The 12,795-nt window shown below is 34.2% G+C and overlaps 1 protein-coding gene across 22 annotated transcripts in view; it reads left to right on the plus strand.

The window, feature by feature from the left end:
- mdga2a (MAM domain containing glycosylphosphatidylinositol anchor 2a) overlaps positions 1-12,795 on the plus strand; it is a 347,889-nt gene that overhangs the window by 211,332 nt on the left and 123,762 nt on the right. For all 22 annotated transcript variants that reach the window (XM_087290654.1, XM_087290660.1, XM_087290651.1 and 19 more), the window contains 2 exons: positions 40-214; positions 9,276-9,472. Coding sequence is in view for 4 of the 22 variants with exons in the window: in XM_087290644.1 (XP_087146770.1) it covers positions 40-214; positions 9,276-9,472 (372 nt within the window). In the remaining 18 variants the exon portion in view is untranslated. The remainder of the gene's footprint in view (positions 1-39; positions 215-9,275; positions 9,473-12,795) is intronic.

Here is a 12,795-nt window from a genome sequence, read left to right on the forward strand (position 1 = left end):
ATTTTTTCTCTGTCTCTCTTTCTTATTGTTTTGTATCAGATACGATGGACAAAGACTGCAGGAAGTGCTACTGACCGCTTCCAGGACTCAAGCGTATTCAACGAGACGCTGCGCATAACCCGGATCCAGAGGCACCAGGGGGGCCGCTATTATTGTAAAGCAGAGAATGGCCTCGGCACTCCAGCCATCAAATCCATCCGAGTGGATGTGTACTGTGAGTTATTGAGCAGAAAATCCACACACTTCACACACACTTTTCACACACTCTTGCAAGTCAACGATAGCTTGGTATTAGCCTTTGCATGTCTGCACTTGATGTAACTTATTGATTACCTGTTGTGGGCTTTTATTTTGTAATTTTAAATATTAAAATCAACATAGAACAGAACAAATAACAAAAAAAAAACTGTAATTTTCATTGTAGTAGTTTAGTTCCAAATATTATATATTTTAGGAACGTTATGCCCTATTTTATGTGTTTAATACAAAAATAAATCAGGTTTGTTAAGAAATTAGAATTATCACAGTTAGTTTATTAAAGCACAGTAAGGGTGGTATGGATGTAAGCAGTTATAGTTATATGTAGGAACTAAAATTAGAAATAATGTATAAAATCAATTCTATAAAAACTCAGTTTTAAAATAATACGCAAATCTATAAAAGAAATTTCATTTGTTTAAGCTACTTGCCAAAAAATTTAGTTGTTCACAAATATATAAATGTTTTTTAAAACCCCTAGTTTCAGCAGTTTTGTAACACCTCTGATTTGAAATGGGTTTGGTTTTCAGCTGAAAGAAAAGGCTTTGGAAAAAGAGAAGGGATTGCATAAAAAAACACTACACTATTGGATTGCATTACACAAATAAATTTGCACACCACCGCTAATTTGGCAATGCAAACACACACACTAGCACACTGTGAAAGGAAGAGTGATGCAGAGAGCATCAGATTTTCAATTTTCATCTTTATTTCTAAAGCACTGTTATTACACTGTAGATTGTGTCAAAGCAGCTTAACATAGATGAAGTTCTAGTAAATTGAAACTACTTCAGTTCAGTTGTCACGGTTCAGTTCAGTGTAATGGAAATATCACTGCTGAAAGCCAAAACACTGAAGAGCAACTCCACAGATTCGCAGCTTCACTAGTCCCGGACCAAGCAAGTCATGGGCGACAGTGGCGAGGAACAAACTTTCACCAATTGCCGAAAGTGAAGGAACAAAAACCTAGAGAAAAACAAGACTCAGCTGGGCATGACCATTTCTCCTCTGGATAAGAGCAGTTCTCATCAGAATCCCCTGAATCACACAGTGGTCAAATGGATGCCAGTGCAAATCTACTGCCTTAAATAAAATAACTTCAACAACCGTTTCAAGAAGTAGAACACATGCTCATTTTTGTAACATGCTCAGTTCAATGATGCTCAAGCCAAGACAACAGTGCAGATGTCTTCTTGCAAATACAAATAAAAGTAATTGTTTTACAGCTTCTAATGATGTCCTATTTATGCAACCAAAAATGAATAGAGTATTTCAACTGTTTAATGATTAATCTGTAATCATGTTGTAGCATCACACATGATATAATTATTTAACATAAAGTATAGACTGGCTAAATTGCCACTGCACCCTGTTCATCAAACTGAAAGTGGCAAGTAGCCAATAGGTTGTACTAGTAGCCTACTATACCTAAACAAAATGCGCCATTGACAGAAACTTGCCCGACAACTGATCTGCGAAAATAAAAATAGCTTATCAGCACACACTTACCAAATCTATGGAGACCCATTACCTTATAAGGAGGTTATCTGTAACCCCTTTCTTTCACTAGTCTCAAATTCGCAAAGCTTTCCAGTAAGAAAAAAAATCTGCTACAAAATCAAACAACTCATTTGCATTGTGATCTTAGAAAATAAACGCATACAATGTCTCTCAGTCTCGATTTGTCTAAGTTGTGAAGATTGAAGAGAATTTCATGCATTGTAATGTACTGTAATTATATCTTATTCATAAATGTGTGTGGTAATTGAATTGAACCAGCTCTTTTTCTTAAATACATGAGGAGAAAACACGTGGAGAAAATAATATGCTGACATCACTGAATGAAACAGCTCAGAAAAATGCAAAAATAACCAATTTTCCCCTAAAATATAAATTCTAATACTATTTTCTGCAATCTGCAATATATGGCATAACGACTCAAAGATTGTATTTGGCAGTTTGATGATTCTTTAAATCTGTATAGGCACATTTTTCTAACTAAAACTTAATTTCTCTCTTATTAAAATGACAAAACACATCCAAATTCTTATGAAATCTAAATAAAATTAAACGCTTATAAAAAGAAACTTAGTTCAAAGTATTAAAATTACAATTTTATTGTAATAAAAACTTCAATATTTACACAACGGTTCTTACAAAAAGAACATTGTTTTTTTTTTATATGTGCTTCTCTTTTATTTTTTTCATGGTTATAAAAAACATGAAGTGAAGAAAAAATAATAATCCTTTGCTTGTTAAGCTATTATGAGCGGCCATTATTCAAACCCATTTCTCTGAAAAAAATAATAAATGTTATGCACAGTAATCTAAATAATTTATCACGGCTGGATGACCTTCCAGCATTGTTTATAATGGGCCAGAATGTTTTCTAAGCATTAATGCGTCTCTCACTTGCTGCTGTATGCAGCTCAAAGTGAAACAGTCGCACAAATTCCAAGCATATTTTACATGCCTACTTTGGCACAATATTCACTCACAAAAAAAGGCTGTTATAGTGACTAAATCTCAGCCTCTTAAGGAGCTGGCCATTAGCCATGACCTTTTTGCCCTTGAGCAATGAATGTTCCTAAAATAAGTACACAGTGTGTCACTTTGTGTAAAAGCATCTTTTTAATAGCTCCTTAAAAATATTCCACTTATCCACTTGTTATGGTGTTGTTTAATGATACAGGCACAATAGCTAAATACTGTATGTTAATGACTGGGCAATAGCACAAAGAAATGCTTAAGGAAACAGCATGCTAGACATTTGCTAATGATATAAACTTATGTATCAGCAGTAGCTTTGTTTAGTTTAGCATTTTTATAAAATAAAACAAAAACTTCTAACTTTAAAAATATGTAATTTGTAATTTTTGTTAGAAAAAGTACTTTCTAATTTGCATTTATTTTTTTGTTTTGTTTTTTGTAGTTTTATTTATTTACTAATGTTTTAGATGTTATTACAATAATATTAACTCTTTTACGTGTACAATCACACCGGTGTGATCAGCCTTGGCTTGTCCCTGAAGCGTGCAATCACACCGTTTTGATTAGAGCGCATGTCATCAACTGCTAAAAATCAAATCTGACAGCGTGGCTGAGGCACAGAAAGAGGTGCGCAGAGCTTTCAAACCAAAACCATTTATTTTAGGTTTCAGACATTCAAATACACATAACTACAAGCAAAAAATACCATCTGAGGTTTGTAAAACACACCGGATGTCTACGGAGACTGCAGTAATAATAATTTTTTGAACATAATTGGACGATATGCTTTATTTACTTAAGATAACACTGTTTATATTACTAGAATATTTTCTCTATTCCTCTCACAGATAAACAGTTGCTTACCTTCATGTATTTTGGAAGAGTATCACAAAAATGATGCTACATTGTCATGGGTATCCTCAGCTGTGTCCAATCTAGACTTCACTGCACTGCAGGAGAGGCCGAAGTCTAGATTGGATAGATGGGAGGGTACTCGCGTCAATATATCATAATTTTTGTGGCACTGTACAACAAATAATATGTTTACATTACCATGAGGGTTGAATTTCGGCTTGAGGTAGCGCTAGACGCTAATAAATTTGTGTAATTTAATAAATAATATTAATACTTCGCATTCCCAGAGATGGGATGCGACTGTAAGGGCATCCGCTGCGTTAAAAAAAAGGTGCTGGATAAGTTGGGGGTTCATTCCGCTGTGGCGAACCCGGATTAATAAAGAGACTAGGCCGACAAGAAAATGAATGAATACTTCTCGTTAACTTCCGATTGCAGCTGTACCTCTTCTAGCAACAACGGCAGCACCCATTAACCATCATCTACCAAATATTATGATCATTGGTGAGCTGTTTAAAAGCCAAAATTTATATTCTATCACATATTTGAGAATTGGAGTATTATAAATTTCATAATATAATAAAAACATTTGCAGCATATACATAGATCATTGGGGCTGGTGGATCATGGGATAAACTTGACGTGTCACCATGGGAACTTTACAACGCAATGGATTCTAAGTAGCAATCACAAAATAAAACTAACACAGAAGGGTCAGCTGGAGTATTTAAAACTCACGGGTGAAAGGGTTAAAAGCTATTTTTATCAATAATAGATTTTTAAAAATAGTCGAAGACAAGGAAATTGTAATTAGATATTTGCCTAATTTATTATTTTGATCAAATTATACTTGTGATCAAAATCTAGCGGTAAAATTTTACATTTTACATTAACATCCAAACAAACCCATATGCTACATGTTGAACTACACAGAAAGCTTAGCAAAACCACATTCGAGTGCCAATATTAAAGCATATCCTGGTAATACAATGAAACCTTCATCTCTGCTTATGTTTCATTAACTTTTTATGAAGTGAAATACTTTAGATATGGTCAGACGTACAATATCTCTTTTCTAATGGAGCTGATGGTTATTTCATATACTTCTTGTCTAGCACATTTCTCAGGTCATCAAAAACCAGACAGTAAGATGTAAGATTTCTTTTATAAGTGACTCATCATAAGAGCATATCTCATCCAGGCCTCTTTCAAAGAGTTTTGCACTCCAACACGTCGTCGTCATCAAGTCTCCGCGAACACTTTTATTTTCTTGGAGATGCCACACGGCCTCATTATCGACTTACAGCCATTTCTCATTGAAGTTTTGCCAACCGAAATCAAATGCGCACCTTTGAACAAGTGACGCAATGCGCTAAATGAGAGGTTTAATGAATGAGTGAAATGAAAATGAGGATTATTCTTCAAAGAGACGTCATTGTCAGAACGCTGGCTCCCGAATTTCTCCAAGTTTCAAAGGTTTACTCCTCTGCTATCGGAGCCATCAAAAGCTATCACGAGCTGTCAAAAAAAGGAGTTGTGTGTTGCTTCTGTTCCCTACAGACACGCAGGAGCCATAGATGTTGTAAAGTGATTTACGGGAGCACAGAGAGATGAATAGGAGGAGCGATGGACGATGGCAGGCTGCATTGCCGTGGGGAGACAATGAGGAGCAAGTCATTACCCTTGAATTAGAGAACAGGCCTCAGCTTGTCATTTTTATTCCAGCTTCGTGGTGGACTATTCGCTGGTGGGCACTCGCTTTTATCGATCAGAGACATGCTACTCCTGATGCAGTGATCAAAGCCTAGACACATGTCATTGATAAAGAACAGCCAACACAACGACGATAAACAAACCGCACGCTTCGATCCAGAGTGCTTGTGTTTGTCTCTGAGTGTGGCAGCACTCACTAGTCATTAGGTAAAGCGCTCAAGATGGACAGTGGTGATATTGATTACGTTCAGGTTTGTGTTTGCCTCAAAGTGCTCAACTTTAGACTTGGATTGGGAATAAACTAGATAAAAATAAAATCCTGTTACTCTTTACTTAAAAAAAATAGAACAACTTGTAATTTTTACTAACTCAGGGATGCAATCTTTTCTGCTTTAGACTAAAATTGTTGTTTTGGATGCAAAATAGGTCATTCAATGGTAGACATGAGACGATAACACTTTTCAAGGTATACCGCGGTTTGAAAAAGTTAAGGTTTTAAAACTGCCAAAATTTTCTGTTTTTATTGACATTTTTTTAGGACAACAGTATCTTCAGCAGAAAAAATAAACATTTCTGTTTTAAATTGTAAAGAAATCAGTATTTAACTTCAGTTTTGTTAATTATATGCTCACTGACTGAGTCATCCACTGACTGCGTCATCCACTCATCATAAACCAGTACTTATGACTACTGTAGATAAGCATCATGGACCACCATGTTTTGTCTGTGTAGCTAAATTATGACATCCCAATTATTGTGCCTTTCCTTTTTATTCTTTTGTATACTTTACGTACGATTTGGTAACATCTTTGCCAAAAATGCTTTGCAACACTCAAATTGCATTACCTGCTTTTTCCAAGTTACTTTTTCTATTTATGTTTATAGTGCATAACTGTTATGAAGAACATTTCAGCCTCTGTCTCTATAGTTATGTTTTCATTCTAAACCTCATTGTCTTTCACTGTGCGATTTGTGAGGTTCAGGGTGAAAAATATAACCTGGCATTCTGCAAATCCTGCCATTGCTGTCCGTCAAGTAGTTATCGGGCAGGTTGATTAATGTTTTGAAGCAGGAGAAAGAAAAATGTTGAAAGGCATGGTTTACTGATTGTCATGAAGAGTTTGCTTGAAATCGAAATTGAAATTGAGTCGAAGAAGGTTTTGCTTTAAGGGCAGCCTGTAAAAGCACATGGCTCCTCACTCAAGCACTCTATGATAATTATTGTGGCTCTTGAAAAAAATTACAGCTGTGAAAATACTTGCAATTCAAGTGCCAAAATACAGGCCCCTGAGTGGTCCGTCATTTCAGCCATTATGTTTGCTGTTAATTCTTGTATATTTTCGCAGCCCACTTACTGCTGTTTCCAAAGTGTGCAAATTCACAGATTTTTCCAAACTTTACTTAAAGAGTGAACAAAAATTGATATGGTTTTAAGTCTTTATCAGAAACTTTTCCACACATTTCAGAAAAAAAAAACGAAAAGATTATTTATTTTTGGTAAACTAAAACACTTTACGGCAAGACACAATTTGTAACAAAAAGACAAAATTCGTTAGCTTATGCGTCATCAAACAATACACATTACTGCATTTATTAATGAAGATTAATATTAGTTTATGAAAAGGGTTGTGTAATGGACACCAGTACTTGTGTAACCGGTATGCGCCGAACCAAATCAGTATCTCAATTATAATATCTGTGCCACTGGTGCTGCGACAAGGATGCAAGAAGCATCAAGGGCTGCATCAAAGCACAGATAGGTACATGTTGTGTCACGCCATATCTAACATTCAATTCTAAACAACTTTGAGGGTTACAGACACTGTCCTCCATGTTAGGCGTTTGTTCTTGTATATTTATAGAAGGTGATACGCACAGTATGGCACATCTGGTGAGCGACTCCCTTCAGATTCAACACCCACGATCGCATTCATCAACTTTGCTAAAGACTAAAAAACAAAGCGTTCTAAAGTATGGCTATATTTTACAAGCAAGAATTCTGACACAGCAACGTGCAGCAGGTGATTTATTAAAACATGTCAAACTTAACATTTATGGGCACATTAAAGGCAGAAGTAATGCATTGTCTTTGAAAGCTTGCGAAATCATCTGGCACTTTTTGTGACTACGTTTACATGGACACCAGCAATCTAATTATTTATCTTAATCTGAATATGACAATCATATGATATGAGTTACTTTTTGAATGTTCCTTTCATGATCCCGTTTTACATGTTATTGCACATAGATTGATTAACGGCATTGAGTCTCCATGCTACTCATGTTTTCGTGTAATTTCGTGTAAGTTTCATATTTATTTGTTGACTTTAACTGCAGTTTGGCACTTTCACTTTCATTTAGGAACATTTCATTCATGTCCCTGTGACAAACTGTAACAGACTAAGGTGTTCACATGTCTAAACTGCACTTCAGTAATGCCACTAAAACAAGCATACTCCACGTCTTAATTTGATTCCTGTTTAGTTCAATTATGACTTTATTTTGATTGCGGTAATAAAAAATGGCTATTTACATGGTAGACTCTTAATCAGAGTATTGTCTTAATCATTTTAAAATCAGAGTATTGGCGTCCATATAAACATACTCTTTGAAGACTCAAGCCCTAACCCTAGAAAAAGTTCACTTATTTTGATGACAGCCTTTCCACAGGTTAGTAGTAATGCAAATTCTGCATTCAAGCTAACAAACAAATGATCAAAAGAAATATATTAATGCAATCAAATGTATAAAATGTAAATTGATGTCAACCTTGATTATATTGCTTAATTAAAATGATTAAAACACACATTTTTGTCAAACAAAAAGTCATACAAACAAAAATTCACCTTAATTTTAGGTTCTGTTTTGGCACTGGTGCCATTTTATTGATTTAGCACCGCTATCTAAATAACCCCAAATGATACCAACCCTATTTATGAATAGTAGTATTGATTATTATTCACACTATTGTTTATTAAAGTTTTGTTCTTAAAATACATTTTGTGTTTTGTACATTTAAAATGTAACAAAGTGTTTAAAAAAATAAACTTTTAATAAAAATGTTTCAGGAAATGACTCTTGTTCTAAATATGCCTGCCAAGATGATGGCATTTAAAAGTATTTAAAAATTATTTTTGCAATTTTAGTGGGTATGTTCTGTAAATCAAAATAATATGTGATAGTAATGTAAAAACAATGGTTATTGTCATTATAAAATATGTTAGATATTGCCATGAATAATGTTAGGATATAGACCCCAAACATAAAGTTTTACCAGATTATATCAGATCTCAATAACATACAATCGTTTGAACTGGTGTTTAATGAGTTAAGTAATAAAAATGTATAAAGTAATTTATGTCTATCTTGGACCGTAATAAATAGACTACTGTATGAGTTGCGCTCCAGTAAATTTCAATTCTTTTATGGGCTTCTTTCTTAATTTAGGTCGTTTTTGGCTCATTAAGCAATTTGAAAAATGATGCCTCCAATCTCTGAGCAGCTTGGCAAGAAATAGGGAAAATCAGCTAAATCGCACTATAATGTTGGAATTAGTCCACATTTTTAGATATTTTTGGCAGGAATTTAACACTAGCTGTAGCACACAACCTTTCTTGATATCTGTAACATTGTGCCATATGCATTTGAATTGAGCGATTTACTTTTTTTAAAATTGGGACATGAATATGAATGCATAAAGTGGCACACAAATAAACCTACATATGCATTTATTTATTTTTTTGTTGTTGTTTAGCTGTAACCTAGTTTTCTATTTATTTACCATCTGTCATTTCCATACCTCTTCTCCTACCATCCTGTGTATACTGACACATTTTGTCGGCATACCTACTGGAGCTAGAATTCTAGGTGAATATTTCTGAGAAGCAGGCCGTTTTTCAGGATGATTTGAGCAGTGGTGCAGTAGATCTGTGTGGCCAATCCATCTGTTTACATTTCAGATTTAGATGACCCCATTGTGACGGTCCATCAGAGTATAGGAGAAGCCAAGGAGCAGTTTTACTATGAAAGGACTGTGTTCCTGCGGTGTGCTGCCAATTCAAACCCTCCAGTGCGGTACAGCTGGAGACGGGGCAGAGAGTTCCTTTACCAGGGCTCAGACAAGGGTGTGGAGATCTACGAGCCGTTCTTCACCCAGGTAAGCCATTATGTTTTGTCAAATAATTGGAGGATTATTTAAATGATTTGTTTTGTGACACTAAAGGCATTAAAGATTTAGATTTCAAGTGTTTTTTTTTTCCAAGTCTTCATTTATCAATGAAAAAAGCATCACATTTTTCTAGTTTAAAGCAAAAACGTTTTCAGCATTGATAATAATACGAATTGTTTCCAGTAAACCCACAGTTAACCCAAAAATGAAATTTCTGTCATCATTTAGTTATCCTCAGGGTTCATACGGTCCTGGAAAACCTGAAAATGTCATGAAATTTCGAAAAGGCATTTCCTAGTTCTGGAAAGTTTTGGAAAAATAAATCCAAAATGTTTTGGAAAAGTCATGAAAATTTGTTTAACATTTATCTGTGTACTTTAGTATATTTGAGATGAATTTGACTTATATTTGACACTATATTTGATGGGTAAACTAAAAAAAAATAAAATGGGTAAAATAAAGTAATAACTTTAAAAATCAAAAGCAATTTTAGCTTCGCCTCTCTTTCACTCGCTTTCATCGTAGATGCATTTTGAGTGTCGTGTCCAGAAACGATATCTAACTGCAGAGGTACGATCCTGTGGTTGCTAAAGGTTAGTTTGTACTAATCTTGTGAAAGATTGTGAAAACACAAGCCAACATTTATAAAATTTTCACGCAAACAGCAAGATGCTTTCTAAATTTTACCGATATAAAATGAATATAAACTATATGGATTGTCACATATTTTGTCATATGCTGTAATTAATTTGAACGTGCATTTTTTGTTATTTACCTTGTGTACGTAGACATAGACATTACATGAAACACGAAACAAGATCGTGAATATTTACCTGAAAGTTTTGTAAAAGTCATTGAAAAGTCATGGAATTTTCGTAGTAAAAATGTGTATGAACCCTGTATCCCTGACTTGTTCCCACCCTTTTTTTTCTTCTGTTCAACTCATAAAGATGTTTTAAAAAATGTTAGAAACTGATAACTATTGACTTCCAAAGTATTTGTTTCCTATTATAAATGTCAGAGGTTACCGGTTTCCATCATTTTTCAAAGTATCTTTTTCAGGATACTGGTGAACTGGATTATAACCAGTAAATAGCGTGCAGCACAATTCAAATGATTACTACTGTACTATCATATGACACTAAATGTCTGTTGAAAATGTGTTTTAAAATATATTAAAATGTGTAACGGTATTATAGTATTATGTAGTAATATACCTCATAAATATTTCATGTTACTGTATTTTGAATTTTAGAAATGCAGCCTTAGTAACCTCAAGAGACTTTAAAAACATTCAAAAGCCTCTAGCTTTTGAGCAGAGATATAGGAGATATATTATATTATGAATATTTTATATACCGGTATCACTACATACTTGTCTGTGTTGAAAATTGTATTGTAAATTGTTGGTTATTAAAAAAACAACAGATTCTAGAAAATAAAGTGAATTAAAGATTTAAAACAACAAAACAAACATTAAAGTTTCATCCAATACAGTCAGCACTTCATAGACGTTTAGTTATAGTCCCTGTGTGTTGTTTTAAATAAAATCCACAGTAAAATGAAGATAAAACAAACAAACACACAAAAACAAACAAACAGTGTCGTACTGATGGGATCTGGAACACTTTGTCCCTTTACACTTCAAAGTGTTGCACTCTGTCTGTGCTGGATACAAGTGGCATAAAGCTACTAAAGAGAATACAGACCCTTTATAATATGTGATTCTGCTAACACTAATTGCGGCACATTTTTACACAGCAACTCTTAAACTTCTTTTACACTTCTTACATTGAAAACCTTTAGCATGTTTTAATAGCAGAATGACCTCTTATGTGTCAAAAGATAAATGCATATTTGATTTCTCAAGCCATGTTCTCATTAAATTCTGATCAAATGAGTTGAATTGCAAGCCATTGCAAAATAGTTCATATTCACAGCACACATCAATTGAATGCCATTAATTTTTATTTGCATCAAAAACATGTATACTGTGCATCAATGCTGACATTTAACACTGGATAACTTCAATATGCAATAACTTTGAAAGCCTGGCTTGCTGGAAAACATTTGATGAACTTCACTGCTCTTGCATGAAAGATGTCACAGCTATCAAGAGAGACAAAAAGGAGCATCAGCTTGACTTTGCACGTGTTATCTGGTCCAGAAGGACGCACATCAGATCTGACAGTTTTTTTTTCAAAACACAGCTTTGCCACATCCGATATGGCACAGTGATTGGCCCAGAGTGGATCCGTCCTGGTAATTAGTCATAAGACGCAGGGTATTTCAGGACCCGTTTCTCTCTTCTTATTCCCCACAGAGAATCAATCACGCAGCATCGGCCTGTGCACTTAAAGGAGATTCTGCATGTTATTTTCAATAGAGCCTTCTTTATCTTTCAGCCCCTTCAGAACTGTGAATATGAAACTAATGCACTGCAGCTTTCTGTCAGCGTCTCAGGTTAGAAAGCAGATCAAAGCTAAGCATCTTCACAAGGTTTTGGTATCAAACAGTGGAGGTATTTATAACTGATGGACTTAAATGTCTGCCTTTGTAGAAAAGTGACCTGATGGAAAGGGTGATAATTTACTTATTATTAGATAGAAGTGAGTGTAATCAACTGGTACTCAACTAGTTTTGCTTTTGGGACGCAGAGTTTTCCGTTCGCTTGCTTTATAAATAGTTATAAAATGCTAAATGCATTGACATTACTAGTAATTGCATGCACTCAACAACATGCAGAATTATAAATTTGACAGATGTTTCAACCCTCTTGTGTTTAGCTTGGTGGTCAAAAATTAACCCTTTTTTACTTCAATTAAATGAATACAGTTTGATGCTAGTTATGAATTAATTAGTGGTTTAGTGATTTTTTTTTGGTACTAATTTATTTTATGCAGTAGTTATAATTCATTAATTACATAATTACCCCTCTTTATTTTGTAAGCATAAACTTAAAAAATTAATTATCCAGTGAAACTATCATCAATCATGAATGCTTTTGAGCTTATATTTGAGCTCTTTTAAAAGGTGAAATGTAACTGTTTGTTCATAGCATGTGTTTAAACTTGTGTTTTAAAATGTTGTATCATTACTCAAAAATAACACATTTTAAAATAAAAATAATAATAATCAGTGATAAGATACTAATTAGCACCATGTCTTTCAATGTCTCATAAATAGTTCTTTGGAATTGTAAAACACATCGTCAGCATTACCTATTTTACTGAATATTCAAGTACCCATTTACCCTCTCTGGCAAAATGAAAGATGTATTTGTGGCAAAACAGTGTAGACTTTGAATTCAC

The sequence above is a fragment of the Danio rerio genome, chromosome 17 (genome assembly GCF_052040795.2).
Source record: "Danio rerio strain M-AB ecotype USA chromosome 17, GRCz13ab, whole genome shotgun sequence".
Taxonomy (NCBI): Eukaryota; Metazoa; Chordata; class Actinopteri; order Cypriniformes; family Danionidae; genus Danio; species Danio rerio.